Source organism: Grus americana, chromosome 2, assembly GCF_028858705.1.
Source record: "Grus americana isolate bGruAme1 chromosome 2, bGruAme1.mat, whole genome shotgun sequence".
Lineage (NCBI taxonomy): Eukaryota > Metazoa > Chordata > Aves > Gruiformes > Gruidae > Grus > Grus americana.
The window spans coordinates 22,402,346-22,418,354 of record NC_072853.1 but is presented as its reverse complement, the minus strand read 5'-3'; the positions used below and the strand labels follow the sequence as shown (position 1 = coordinate 22,418,354).

The 16,009-nt window shown below is 35.8% G+C and overlaps 1 protein-coding gene across 38 annotated transcripts in view; it reads left to right on the top strand.

Annotated features, from left to right (window-relative positions):
* The window catches only part of RIMS2 (regulating synaptic membrane exocytosis 2), a 502,429-nt gene that overhangs the window by 104,436 nt on the left and 381,984 nt on the right, over positions 1-16,009 (top strand). For all 38 annotated transcript variants that reach the window (XM_054816636.1, XM_054816657.1, XM_054816622.1 and 35 more), the window contains exon 2: positions 3,050-3,260. In XM_054816636.1, coding sequence (XP_054672611.1) covers positions 3,072-3,260 — 189 coding nt within the window. In that variant the 5' untranslated portion in view covers positions 3,050-3,071. The remainder of the gene's footprint in view (positions 1-3,049; positions 3,261-16,009) is intronic.

The following is a 16,009-nucleotide window of genomic DNA, read 5'->3' as shown; positions in this document are numbered from 1 at the left end:
GCAGCAATGTTCTGAGTGGAGACATGAGTGCAGACAACTTGAACAAAATGGAGTTTTATTTGCATCGCGTTTTCCGAAAAATATATGTTATACAATTTTTACTAAATGTGCTTCAAATACTGTGCTATTCTAACCACCTCATTATTGCTGCAAGTTATTAGTTTAGTTTTTGGCTTAAACCTTTGCAGACTAGATGATAAAAAAATAATTATATATCTATAAAATAGATCAGAAAGTTGTGGGGCTTTTTTTGTTTGGTTGGGTTTTTTATGGATTTCCTAAAATGAATACTTTGTATTTGGTTTCAAGTATGTGTATTCATCTCCAGTGGTTCTGCACAGTAAGTAGAACACATGTTGTGTATAACTGATTATTTAATAGATTTTTAGTCTTCTGTGTTTAATTTTTTCTGACAGCTATCAATACATGTAGTATTTTTCTTGGAACAGTAAAAGATGTAATAACAAACTATTTTGGCAGACGATAATTTGTTTGCTGCTAGAACAAGGGTTTTAGAAAACTGCTCTGTATAACCTTGAAAAGTTTATACTTTGAGGCAAAAGTTGTGGCCTTTACATAGATTCTTGTACCCAAGAGGAAACAAAAGTGAAATTATTTCAGTACATGGGGCTTAAGAATTGGCAAAAGGCTTGTGCTTTTTATGCATCAGTGAGACTGGTAAGCGAATAATCATACAAACAAAGGCTGTAGATTATGAGGAAGCCACAAAACTGAACGTAACCTAAAATAAACTTGAAATTCAGCATAGATAATATGCTTTAAATGAAGAACGCAATGTTTGGCAAAATTAAAAGGCAAGCAAGGTTTCAGAGATTACATATGTTATTGATGGAAACGGGCCAGACTACCAACTACCAATTATACACTGTTGTCAGTGTAAAACGTTGAAATGTGCCACGTTCCCAGATTTCCAAATATTGTTCTCAACTTCATTCAGCTCTTTCTTATTAGTAGCTCGTGTCCTGCCCCATTCAATAGTCAACAGTGAACTCTTTTTTTGTCCCAGTGAGAAGGCAGAGGAAGCCGCTTCCCCCTGACTCCACAAATTCCTGCTAGGGCAAGGACGACACTCACGTCCTTCTCGTGGAGGCCAGAGACATGACCCCTCTCACTGCTCTGCTACAGGCCAGGAGGCTTGCCCATGTCGGGGTGGAAAAGGGCTGAAAGCGAGAGAAAAACATGCGACTGCTATGTCTTGAGGATGGCCTGTGGACTCGGAGTCGAACTCAAGTGGCAAGAGCAGGAGGATTAGAAAAATGACACATGAGCACCATGAAGTAACCCTGCTTTCCTTCTTTCTGGAAGAGGGTCAGTGGCAGCTGAGAGCTCGAGGCTCTCGCTTTGGTGCAAGAAGAGGAGGCATGCCTCCAGACTCCTGTGTCGCCTGAGGGAGAGAGTTCCTACAACTCCTCTATCCTATAATGTAAAGTACCGTTTTAGGGGAGTTTTCCTGAAAAAACAAAGCAAATCCCAACAATTCTTGCCGTATATGTGAATATGCGTGGTAAATAGTTGGTTGAGATAATTTTTAACTGACTCGGTGTAATATTTGTGTTGGTAAGAGCCTCTCCGACACTTCTGATGAAATAAGTTTATTTCTGAACTATATAAAGGATATATTTCTGCATTAAGGAAGTTGGTCTTCTGCATTTATTTTTTTCCCCCATGAGGTTATGCTTTGGTCTATCTTAGGCTTCATGTGTGTTTTGTAATAACCTCATCTCAAGAAACTCTGGAAGGATAATTCCAAAGAAAAATAAATCTCTTTTGCACTTGTAATGTTTTGGCTAAGTATACCATTTTAATGTTTCATAGAAAATGCTTCATTTTGGAGGTTTTGCTTGTGTCTATTCAGGGAGCTAAAAAACCTGCTTAAATTATTTTAATAATTTTTAGATTGCTAAAATTTACAGTCCTATTAGCAAAATCAGGTGAGTCGAATTCCATGCTAAGAATTTAAAGATCGCTGTTCAGACCCCTTTAAATCACACAGATAAAAACAAAAAAGAGATCAAAGTTCTTATTGTTTTCTTTTTGCATTTTAATCTCTTACAATATGCTATGTCACATTTTCCAGCTTTTTTCAGCAACTAGAGGAGCTAAAAAAATATAACTTTTTACCATGAAAATTAAATTTCCCATGACATTATTTGCCTTCAGAAATAGGGACTTTGAGAAAAATCTGCCATTATGGAACATGAAGTGTATCTGTAACTTTGGTCGTAGTGAGCTTTAACTTTTGTATATGGAGATGTGATTATTGGGGGCTCAGAAATACGAACGGAGTAGCGTGCCTGAAAGAATCATTGCGGTTCTGCATGCACATGGCAGCTGACTATGAATGTGCTCCTAGTGCCCTGGGAATGGAAGGTAACGTGTGTGTGTGTCTGAAACTACTGTCCTGATTTTACACCTAAGGTACATTCGGCATGGAATGGCAGTACATATATTATGATATGAATGGCTTAAATGATTTATAAGAACTTGTTAGAGGTAACTTGTCATGGGCTTGCACCCAGTGCTTGAAAAGTGATTTTAAAAAACTTCTTAGAATCGTTGTTCTGTGCAGTATTGTTGGATAAATGAAGATAAGCTATGTCAAGAGAAGATTTATTTGTATCTGTCTGGTGGAATTAAGTAAAGGTACACTTGGAAGAATAAATAAGATATTTTTTTTTCTACTACTAACCAGTTTATTGTCTAGTGCCATGGGCTCTTGGATCACTCAGCCCATGTTTTTTACTGTTGTGTTTGCAGCTAACAGCTGGTCACATCCTAAAGCAAAGTTACTTTTCTTTGCAACAGCTGGACTGTGTGCTGCTGTTATCAGTGTTGGGCTTCCTCCTAGAGTTTAGCTACAGTGAAAAAGAAGTAATTCTTAAGTGTTACGCTTCTGAAGCATCATTAATTATATTTTCTTTAGTACAGTATTTATCTCTCATTTGTGTTTTGAAATTGCAATTTAGTGATTGCAAAGTATTTGTGGGCTTAAATAAAACAACTGTTAACGATCTCTTCTCTTCTGCAGAAAATTACATCAGCAGTTTGAAATGTATAAGGAGCAAGTGAAGAAGATGGGTGAAGAATCACAGCAGCAGCAGGAGCAGAAGGGTGATGCCCCAACCTGTGGCATCTGCCACAAAACAAAATTTGCTGATGGCTGTGGCCATAACTGTTCATATTGCCAAACGAAATTCTGCGCGCGCTGTGGAGGAAGAGTGTCTTTACGGTCAAATAAGGTATGGAGTTATGAAAGTTCAGTAACAAGCTGCTTGTAAACTCAGCATCTCATTGCTTATGCATTCAAATCCCCTAGCTACGGACGCGGGTTTCCGTTAAGGAGGTAATGATATCTACTTTAGGGGCTTCTAAAACATCTGTCCTCATTTCAAATAACTTCCATCTGCAGGTGGATTTGGGACTGTGGCTTTTAAGTTAATACGTGCCACATTTCTACTAACAGACTCATGAAAATAGAATTCTTTGACTGGAGGATTGAATCTCGGTATTGGAGACAGGGCTGTATACCTGGCGATCTAGTGACGCTCATGTTGAGAGACTGATTATTGCAAGTTAGAGCAAGGATTAGTTTCTTTTCTTCGTGCCCAGGCTCTTCTGTACAAAATTATTGTAAAATTAGTGTTAGAACAGTATATACAATATATTATGGAGTTTTAAAATGTTTATTATCTATTACACAAATGCACATATATTATATATATGTACATATAAATACGCATGCATACGTCAAAGTACTTTTAGGAAAAAATTAAATGCACTAACAAGATAGAGTTACAACTAGTATACTGGTGTTTATTGTATAACAACAGGTAAAACAGAAATCTGATTTTTTTAATATGTTTGATCATAGAGTAAAAAATTTAGCACAACTGAAGTTGTCACGGAAAACAATTCTGAGATCAGTTTATTTCAACATTTTAGATAAAATGTTCACATCTGATACACGTCTTTCTCAGATTCTGACAGTTGTAGAATGTTCATGACAATGTTTAAGATGTCTTATGCTGGTCTTTTGTGGAAACTTATTTTGTAAATCAATACAATAATGTAATAATTATTTATTAATATAATATTTTCAGCATTATTTATTTCCATAAATATATTTTTTCTGATAATTGCAAATACCATGCAATCTGCAAATATTATCTTTTGGAAGGTAGAAGACAATCGTATAAACGTTATGTATTTCTTTGTCCAAGATTGAAAGGTAGGCTTAAATAATGGACTCAAGTTTTTGATTGACAAAGTATAAAATAATCTGCTATTTCCTGATATAAATAACTGACATTATGTGTAAATCTCTCAAACTGCCTTGGATTTTGTTAAGGTAATTTTAAAATTTTTCCTTCAGTAAGCTCACATTTTTATTGCTTTTTATAAGTAACTAAATCATGTTACTGGTAATAAGAGATATGATAATTTCTGTATTAATTTCATCTGATTGTAAAAGGCAATCAGGACAGGTATTTGAGTCATTATGTCTATGTACTGAGAAACACAGAAAAAGTGCATTAGGAGGAAGGCTTCATCTCCTAATGAAATGTTCTGATACATCATTTAGACTGTCTTTGGCACTGATCATGTGAACTTGGCAGATATTTGTCTGGCTTCTCTTGATAGATTTCCAATGAGATTCTTCCACAGCCTCTTAGGTCATTTGTTCCACTGCTTCACCATCCTCACCGTAGGAAGCTTTTCTTACTGTCCAGCCTAAATTTGTCTTTCTGTAAGCTGACTTCTCCATTCGGTATTGTGACTCTGTTCTGCAGCTCTTCTCAGTTGGCTTTTTTACTACTAATGTTGATAATTTAGTGTGATAAATAAGCTTTTCTGTCTCTCATTCACTTCTGTTCTAGATGATTTATGAACATGCTGGACAGAATATCTCCAGACAGATCCCCTGTGAGGCTTCACTGGTGATACCTCTCCCTTGAGAAACCCTGTCCGTTTATTCCTGCTCTTTTCTTCTTGTCTTTTAATTAATTTTCTCATGGATGAATGTATTCCTATTCCATGGCAGCTGAGATTCTTTAAAAGCCTGGAAGCCCAACTCAGCAGTATGAACAAATCCCATTTACTCACTTTCTCTGTGAGCCCTTGAAGGAATTCTAATACATGTAACAGACATGAATTCTCTTTACTAAAACCGTTCTGACTTTCCCACATTTTATCATAATTTATTCATATGTTGCTAATTTTATTCTCTAATTTGCTTTCTATAAATCCATCCAATGAGCATGTCAGACTCACTTTTCTATTATTCAGTTGATTTAACACTGAAATTCCTTAAAAATGAATGCATTGGCATTATATTTGCCACCTTTTATTCTTCTTGTCAATGAAAGACTCTGTATTATGGTTAATAGTTACATATTTTAGACTTGAGATGTTTTACGCCGATTATCATCTGATTTTAAAGATTTGTTAGAGATTTTTTTTAATTGATTCACTTTATAGTTTCTCTTTCTGAAATATCAGTTCGAAGTATATCGTCCAGTTGATTCTGCATAAAATAATTCTCTAGAGGAAGTATGTCTCTAATCACCCTGAAAATGAATACAAAAGAATTAATTCAGACACAGACTGTGGCAGGCTCCTATTTATGATCTCTTTTATGCCTATACACCTTATTCCATGAAAATTATTTTTGGTCTACCAGAATTTACCAGAATTCATTCTTTTCCATTTTCCTTAATGGATACAACTTCAACGTCTTGAAGGATGACTTCTAATAGCTTCCTGTTTTAACTGTGCTAGATTTTCTTTGGCTTTTGTAGACATTTTTTGACAGGTTGTACATGTCTGCTTTGGACCTTGTATAAGGTGATTCTTAAACTCTCTGAAATGTTCTTCGATGGAGCCATTTGATCTGTTTGTGATCTTTTTCATTATATCAAGTTACAAGCCAAATTCATGCTGTTTACACGAGATTCTGCTACTAAATAGTTTAGTACAGACCAGTGTTAGCAGCACGCATCTCAGATGATGTAGAATTGCAAAGAACACTTCTCTTTCAAAGGTCACAAGGAGGACTACTGCTTACGAGGTTCATGGTCAAGAGTAGGAGCAGAGCTTGGAAACGTTTGACTGGTTTCAGAGCATTAAATTAGGATTCTCAGAATGATTGGATGATTTATTCCTTTTTCAGTTTAATTACAGTGCCTGAAATATAGGCATTAAAATTCAGTTCAGGTTGTACAAAAATTATCATTATGTGCGAGTTCCTTCTAGATCAAACAAATAAAATTAATAATGGTGGTACTGCTGCTTCTGTACTGCCTATTATCTTAGTGAACGGAGTTTTCAGCCAGGATGGGGGCTTAAATTTCATGGGAGAAAGGGACCTTGAACAGTCATCTTTTGTGTTTACGAACAATTTCAGATTGATTAAAACTGAAATAACAAAACACATGACAGCAAGCAATAATCGTTCTTGGTAATATAGGTACCACTGATATACAAAATATACTGCTTTTTTTTATTATATACTGATTTATATAAGGAAATGCACACTGAATGAGGCAATAGACTGTAGAATGACATTTATGCAGTTGAGAAATTTACATGCTAAAATATTGGACAAATAAAGCTTCCAGATAGATATAACTTTGTGTGCAGTGAATATAAATTTCAACAGCTCAGAATGCCAATTCAATAAACCCACATTTCACTTGTAGAGGAAGAAAACAACACTTGTCTGAAAACTTAATTTGATACACGCTGAATACCTTCTTTCAGAGTGTTTGCAATCACTTGCAGCCACTGAAACATCCTTCTCTCTTTGTCTTTGAACAGTAGAAGTAGGAGATTTTCACTTGTTTTACAGGACCCAGCAACTGCATGTGAAACACATAAGGTCTAAGTAGGGAACTTCTCTCAGCTCCCTCTGATTCTGTGAAAGCTTTGCATTCTGGTTATTTCTCTGGGCTATGTTTGATTTTTCAGAAAAACATCAAGTTCTCTCTTTGTTGAATGTTTCTAACTGCAGGACTTGCACCATGCCCATCCCTATGGAGTCACCAACCAACATTTTAGCATGCTTCTGCTAATGTGTAATCCATTTCATTCTGTTGACAATTGGCAAGAACCAAAGAATTAGTCTGTCGCAGTCAGGATTTCTAAGTCACAAGGATTTGAGATAAACTCAGTGATATCCTATCGCATACAAATAAGTTGGTCGTTAGGGGACATGGTTTGATTCTGCATTTCTCTAGAAAAGACATGTGACGTTGCAAATTTAGGGAAAGGATTTCTGTGAACCAAGTGTGGGTTTCTTTTAATTTTTTTCTTTTCAGTCCACTGCATGTAACACCTGTAAAATCTGATAACTCACAACTGTGATCATCTTTCTGGAGAATCTCAGTACAAATATATCTGAAAGACGGGAAAGTCAGATGCTAAATTATTGAAAGACAATGTCTTATTTAGAAGTTGTAAAGTGTAAAGTTGTAAATTTCACAACCAGAGGCTGTAAAAGTTGTCCTTCTAATTAGGATGAATTTCACCTCTCAGTCTCTCCATGAATAGAGTTTGTATTATCAAATGTACTTAAGACTTCCAATCTGAAATCTGGTCCTGATTATATGAAAGCAATGTTAATGCCACAGTGAACATCTATGATTGGTAAGACTACTCTAAACAATGATCAACTCCTTTTTATTTGAGGTGATCAGCCTCTTTATTCTTTCAAAAGTTATACCCAAACTTACCAGGACTACGGTTCAGCCAGTACGCATCACGGTCCTTAGTACCATCCCCTACTCCTTCTCCAAACGGGGTTTGGCCGCCTGTGCTCACGGGCAGCTCTGATGTGGTGGCTGTAACCTGGGATGAGCCTTGGGAAAAGAGCTGTGGGAGAAGGGGCTGCTATGAACCTCCACCCCCTCGCCTGGGAGCCGCCTTTCGGCTCAGGCACTCAACCTCAGTCCCTGCCTGAGGCGCGCTGCTGCCTGTCCGGGTCCCTCACTGACCCGAATCTGTAGGTCTTGGCTCTGCTTCATCACCTGGACCTGCTGGGGACCTGAATTCTTTGCTGACCCTAGTTACAGTTCCGGACCGTACTCTACTCCTCTTGCATGCGTGCTGTGGGACACAACCCTGTAGGTGGGCTTGCCTCATGTCACCTGTTGTACCCTGCTCCTGGCCCTCCCCAAGCTGCTGATCCTGCTTGTGCCTGGACAGTATAGAAGTGCGCTGTCCCAGCAAAACACTCCTTCAAATTGCTGCATTTAATAGTAAGAGTAAGAACCTTGCCACAACAATCATTTTGATCCAGGAGATATTGCTCCTTTCCAGCCTGTAAACTTCTGTTGCAGAGATGCCTAGCAGAACCGATATTCAGAATCTGTGTTTCTGTATTGACACCTTGGGTTCTCTTGATTCTTCAAAAGAACCTTGTGATTTCAATACAAACTATGTGGATATGATCAGTCCCTTCAAATGACAATTGCACAAACTATTTCTGTTATTAATTTTTTTTATTTGAAACTATTTTCATTTGGCAGCTGTTTCGAATCTCATTAAACAGCACATGATGGTCTCAATTTCAGCAGAGACTAGGCACATTTGAACTCTTCACTGTTTCAAAGCTTTCAAAAACCTTAGAGGTTATTATGATCCTGGCACAATGAAGAACTGATAATCTTAGACAAACGGATAGTTTTAGGCACTTAAGGTGAAGAAATACTGTCTTGAAGAGTCGCTTTGGCTCATGCAGTCAGATGCCAGATTGACTTTCTAACAGATTTTTTTTTAAAAGGATAAGGTGTAGATATTGACTCGTTCTAGATTTATTTTGAGTATGGGATGGAATTACAGTTGTTTTGCTAACATTTTTGTGTGTCTGAATATTCATGGCATTAAGGCCTTTCCCCATAAAACTGATAGTAAAGCAACAGAACAAATACCACCAAAGTCTGACTGACTTGTTGCTTTTTTAGCATCAGTTCTTTGAGAACTGAATTGAGTAATTTCTTAAATGCCTTTGCTATTGAAATGACTGACTAGACTGTCTCTCATATGGTCAGTCATGTCACTGCTTAAATTATACTACTATGAACTCAAGAATGTTTGACAGCAATGTGAGGGAGGCAGCTGAGAAGCTGGAGGTAGTCTTAGGTGTCTAGTAAAGCGTGACAGCTTGTCTTGAACTTCACATATCTTCATATTTCATAGCCTGTTTCTGAAAGGAGAGTCTTCATCCTGGAGGTTATTCAGCATAGGCAGATTGTGTGAACCAAGACTTGATTACTGTTATGATCACAGTGTGAATGACAGGATTTGGAATCTTAACTGCACTTTCAAATCCACCAATTTTTGGAATTACTGCTTTGTGTTGGAGTTTGAGACTCTTCATTATGCCATTAATTTCTAAGAGAAATCGTTCATCTTCTTTTAATATACAGTTTATAAATAGATGTGTATATATATATTATTTTAATTGTTGCCTAAGTGGTGTTTGTATTTTGGGATATCATTTGAGCTAACAGAGTGAGATGTCTCTACTGATAATATCTTTGATACATGAGAATTACTGAATAACCATGATTTTCACTAATACAGTCTGAGAGTTTAGGAAATGAGTTGGTACGTTCTCCTTGCTTACAATATTAGGATGTGTTTTAGTACGTATTTTATCTTTGCAGATTAAAGTTAAGTTTGATTTTTGGAAACTCTTGATTTGAACACAAAGTAAGATCTGACAAAATGAGACAGTAATGTAACAGAACAGTATTACCTGATCAATATTTATGAGCCAATAGTTTCTAACATTAGAACCTCATGGCACAAGTGTAGATATTAGAAAAATGATCTTAAAACTCTTAAACTGTGCTCTCTAAAATATCTATAAGTGTTGTAGTAAGAATTTGTGTTTGTCTTTTAAATTTTTTATTTCCGAGTTGTCTCTATTACTGGTTCGTATGCATACTCCCTTATGTTGTCATCTGAATTTACTTTTCTTGTCTGAATTTACATTTTCTCTTGTGTATTATGGTTTTACTCCTCCTAAGTGTTTTAAAAATTATCATATCTTAGGAGAAAACTAGTGAGTGGAAAAAATAGATTAGAACATAATTAATAGTATGAACAAGTGCAGATCATCTGTGTGTTTGCAGAAGACTGTTAGAATAATTATATAGGTAAAATTTTCTATATATAATTATAACATGATTTGGTTATACTGGAATACTATGTTAGAACAGCATAAAAGTAGTCAGGACAATAGATAAATTATATTAATCATTGGTTTTGGGATAGAAATAAAATTGGGAAAGAAATCCATATGACAAAACAGGATGTTTAAATATGTGTAGATGTATTGTATGTAGGATAAAGTTATTAAAAAGGGATAATATAGCTAGATTTTCAGCATGAGTGAGGAAAAAGTATTGTAGAATAATTGGGTTGGAAAGGACCTCCAGAGGCCATCTCATCCAACCTGTTGCCCAAAGAATGTTGAATTACATTAGTTTTCAGAGGGCCTTGCCCAGCTGAGTTTTAAATCTTCAAGGGTGGAGATTCAGCAGCCACTCTGAACAACCTGTTCCAGTGCTTGACCACTCTCATGATTAAAAAACAGAAGAAAAATCTCCTTATATCTGATCTGAATTTCCCATGTTCCGACATGTATTTGTTGCCTTTTGTCCCACGCTTCAATGTGTATCTTTGAGGAGAATACTACACATAATATTGCTTGTCATCAAATGACCCAACTATGAGTCTTGTACAGTGAAAGTTATAAGGAAATAGCACAACTTCTAAGCATTTTCTTGAAACGTTGTGAGCCTTATTTATAGTCTGTTTTAAAATTTCAGGGATAGTGGTGCAGTGTAGGATATGAAAAACAGAAGGTAAAACGTTAAGTTATTAAGACATTAAGGACTGTGCTAGAAATGGGTGATTCTGCTCTAAAGAATAGTCAGCCTAGGCAGGTAGAACAGTAAGCTAAGCTATATGATTAAAAAAAAAAAATCGAATAGTCAAGATACTTTTAATGTCAAAATTTGTTTTCTTAAGGATCTTGCCCCTTTTAAAACCTTCTATAAGTTTTAACCTCTTCTACTTAATATCTACATTTTTCATCTGTTATCGATTGTTTTAGAGATGTTCCTTTTTTCTAGTTTGAAATATCACTGTGTCTGTTTCCCATTTTTTGTGAAACCTGCTACCTTTACTTTTTTTTAAGTTTACTGTATTTAAAATCTTTATCTTCTTCAGAAGTGAGGATGAGAAACCAAAGACTAGATGTTTCCACTCAAAATATTATTGCAGTGGGACAGGAGTCCTGCTAGGAAAGTAGCAGAGCACCTTATGCTGTGCAGATAAATACGTCTCTGCACAGTGAGTGCTAATGCTGAGGAGTCCTTTGATTTAGATAGCTTTCAATTATATTTCCTCTTTGTATAACTGAGAATGCCAGTGAAACTTGTAGCATCGTTGAAAATGCTTTAATCTTTTACCACTGTATATAGGATCATCATACAATAAGTTGGGTCAGATGGGACCTATGGAGGTTATCTAGACCGATCTCCCGCTCCAAGCAGGATTAACTTCAAAGTTGGACCAGGTTTTCAAGATCTTGTCCAACTGAGTTGTAAAAAATCTCCAAGGGTGGAGAATCTGTAACCTCCTTGGGCAACTTCTTTCAGTGCTTAACCACTCTTATGATTTTGGTTTTTTTCTTACATCCAATCCAATCCCTGGATTACTGCATTTTGTCCATGAGTTGTGCATCTTCAAGAAAATTCTGCCTTTGTCTTCCCTATAGCTCACCTTTAAGTAGCTGAGGAATGCAAGTAGTTCCCCTCTTCCCTCACCCTTCCCTACCGCAGCCTTCTTTTGGCTAAACAAGCCATCTCCCTCCGCTTCTCCTTGTATATCGTGTGCTCTAGTGCCCTGACTGCCCTGGTTGGCCTCTGTTGTATTCCCTCCTGTTTGTTTGTGTGTCTAGTATTGGGGGGAGTCTAAAACTTCTACAGGAGCACAGGAGCATAAAGTTACATGTCATATAGGTATCCGAACAACAAAGTTATAAAATGAGTCGTCACCCTTGTTTGGTGAACAGTTGTATTTCCAACACGACTTAGTGCTTAATTGCATGTCTAGATTTAGTCTCTGCATTGGCATGTGAAATTAAGATACCAGAAAAAATCATCATTCTTCATTCACAAAAATGGGAAATAGTTTTGACTGAAGGCATTTCTAACTTTTTTTTTTTAAAGTATTATTCCATTTACAATTTTAGACAGCTAAAAAGACAACTCCTTCAAGGAAAATAATGATCAATGGGAATGTTTGTATTTAATATTTATGGGTATGAAAAAGAACGTATAAATAATACAGATCTGACATGACATACAGTAAACACTTGTGACAAACTCTGTCTACTTATGCTTTAAAACTACTATTTTAAAGATGCATTGAATGACTAACATGTAGTTATGCCATTCTGCATACCCTGTATGTGGCTGTAGTAAACAAACATTCTTCATTTCACTGGACTCTTTGCAAATGCAGAGCGTTGATGCATGCTAATCTTTTGCAATACTGGGGTCCAAGGCATGTAGATCTAAATTCTGCATCCTTTTTATGAGATGCCCCTTTTGTTTTATTAAGGTAATTAGGACATGAATCCTAAATTATTTTTAGGAAAATAATTTTCTTTGTGCAAGTTTTTTTGTACAAATATTTTCTTGGAGATATAAAATCGTCTCGATTTAATGCATGAAAGGATTACGAAAATTATTAAAATGACATATTTTTCACTAGATCTTCACTACTAGGGGAAGTGAGACAGATATATACTAATTCCTTTTATATTTGTTTGTTTGTTTTACTAACAAATACTACTGCTTGCTTTCAGAATGAAAGTGACTCTTTCCTTCTTTGTCTTTTTTTTCTGTCCTTTCCTTCTTGCTTTCGTGGATATGAACTCCAGGAGGACAAAGTGGTTAGAGCCTTTTCTCTGTCTAAAGTTCTTTTCTTTTATGGGTAGACTTATTTCCTGGCCTACCTTTGCTTTCATTTACACAGGTGTAATTCCTGCTGAAGGCAAGGGGAGTTACTGTCATGAAAATGAAAGCAATGTTTGGCATGAGAAGCTTACCTGTTTTTCAGATAATTTACTAACAGTCTGTGAGTCGTTGTGAACATTATGCATGCTATTCCTCTCTGTTTGCAGCTTTCATGAGCATGCCCCTACTCTGCCTTTAGTTTTGCAATATGATATGTGCACAATTAAAAAAAATGAAATAGGTAATGGTCTCGTAGGTGTTTCTCTTAAAAAAATACAAGTGATTTTTAACAGAGTGGCATAAAGTAATTAAAATAATTTTGGCGCCCTGTGGTAGTGATGGTTGTATCATTGATATGTGTGCACTAAACATTTTAGCTTGTAACTTTTTTTTAGCATGGCAGTTGAGTTTTCATTTTTAATGACAATACAACTAGATACCAGTAAACATTAAGAAAACATATTTCTTTTTAACATTTAGGAATATGCCAGAAAAGTCTTGGAGTTATCCATTAGCATATAAAATGTTTTCTAAATTAAATGGTATGCAGGCATTCCTAAAATGCAGTGCACATATTGTATTGAGCATAATGTTGAAATAATGTTAGACGTTATGCATGTCACTGACACTGTGTTTGTCTTGCTAATATTACACCTACAATAAATATTTTAATCTGATTTTATTTTACCTATGTTTGGAAAAGATAGTATAAATCTGAATTTGAGAATAAGCCTGGATATATTTCAATATTTTACCAAATTAAATGTGATTATTTAAAAAAAAAAACAAAAAACAATTGAGAAAACTACCTGAACTAGTGTAAATCTGCTCTTCCTTGAAAATCTCTAGTGTATTATAAAGAATTGCAATTGCAAAAGCAACCTGCCCTGTAGTGCTTGGCAAGTGAGTTCTTATATTAGATGGACTAAAGAAATTCTTTAGCGTTCATGTACATCTAGTGAATGTATACACAGAAATGTAATTTTTTTCTTACTGATAGCAGTGTCAAGGCTCACATTTGACTCACACGTATGGTTCAGAAATACATTGCTTCATACAGAAGTAAGCCATCTGCTCTTGTTACCTTTTAGGATCTATTTTTACTAGTGGGCAAGCAATCTCTATATTTTATGCAGATATCATCAAAACAGATACTTCAATATAAACAGGATTTTTTTTTTTTTAATTTAGTGTGATACAGCATTTATCAATAGGTCAACCCATTTAAGAGAATCCTTAAAATTATCCTTAATTTTCCGGTGTTAGCACATCAGAGAAGCTGTGAATTCCGGTATTTCTTAAGACACCTATTCTGTATTTTGTAACCATAGAATGTGCAAGCACAATCTACAGTGCTCCTAGATAAAGCTATAGATACTTGATGACTCTTGGTGGTATGTTGACCAAATTAAACAGCACAGATTTGGAGAAATGAGGCGTATTCAAAGCATCAGGTCTGTGAGGAGTTAGAGAGAAGAAAGACGTTTTAGTATGTCCCCTGTAGAAATCTTGTCACATCTTTTGATAAAGATTAAGACTGTAGGGAAAAGCTGGGACAGCACCTGGTGTTGAATGATTGTGACAATCGTATGCCAGTCTGCTGGTGCTATTGACGGTGGGGGGAACGGAGTTGGACGTGAGTTCTAGCTCTGTTGTAATGTTGTAGTTGCACCATTAAACATGCACGGAAGGGAACTCATATTACATACTAATACCACTTTGGAGTATAAAGCTCACTGTGCCTTTTTCCACACAGAACTTGGGAATGACTAATGAATGCCCCAGTCCTTCGTTAGTTTGCTATCGCAGTACATAAAGAAGTACTTTTGCAAAATGCAGACCCAAATGTGTCAGAAAGGAATAATTTATGTTGAGTTATAAAAGAATAAGATCACCTCTGAGAAGGAAACCATTGACTTTTTAAATTAAAAAATAGTGTGATTAGAGATTTTTTTTTCCATGTTCTGGATTTTTTTTTCTTTAAATAACAAAGGTACATTTTAAAGGATTTCCTGCATTTGTGTCATTATTATTCAATCAAAATGTGACTACGAGGTAGAGGAATGCCCTTTCAGAAACCAGAGCCTATTAAGGCTGATTGAAATGAAGTTTATTTCAAAAATTAAAGATTCACAGGATCATATTCCTTTTACTTAGATTTTGACAATTATATTCCTAACCAAATAACTTCATTAAAATGAGCGATACTATTAGCTAGAGTAATGAAATTGTACGGCTATATCATCAAAGATCATGGAAGGTCTAATTAAAAATAACTAACAAGTGCAATACAGTTTGTGTAAAAACATCTCTTCATTGCAAATAGTGAAGAAGAAGTAGAATATTTTAATTTTGACTGAATGTTTTCCTGAATTCAAATGAAATTATATACTACATGCCTTTCCTTGGAGGCAGTGGCTTTAAAGTAATCACTGATATTTCTGGAGAAAACAAATAATTAAGCAACCTAATACAGGAAGTTTTTGGAAACAATTGGCAGGAGAAAACATGGTTTCTTCTGATTTAGATTCCTTCACTTGCTGGTCATGATCTGGCTCTTTAAAACTTTGATAAAATCCCTGTAAAGTGTTTAGTTGTGGACATCTGAGGTTTAGATACATCAATTCGTGTTTTTCAAGTGGTCATTTTCAAGTGACATGAAATGGGCAAGTCAGTGGCCTGGTCTTAGGAGGTTCTGATACTTTCTCTGTTCCTTCATCTCTTTTAGTGGGTTCAGGAAGTTGTTTTTGGGGAAACTGTTTTAAACTGCTACAGGTAAATCAAAGTCTTTAGCAGAACTGTTTATAATTTTGTAAAGGATAAACCTAAGGAGCCATGCTAGGGAACTACCTCCTCGTTCTGTCTTTATTTCCTGTGGAAGTGGATAAAACATTTAACACTCCTGAAGTCAGTCTTCTACCTTTGTAATGTTATGCATTTCGAAATACTTAAGA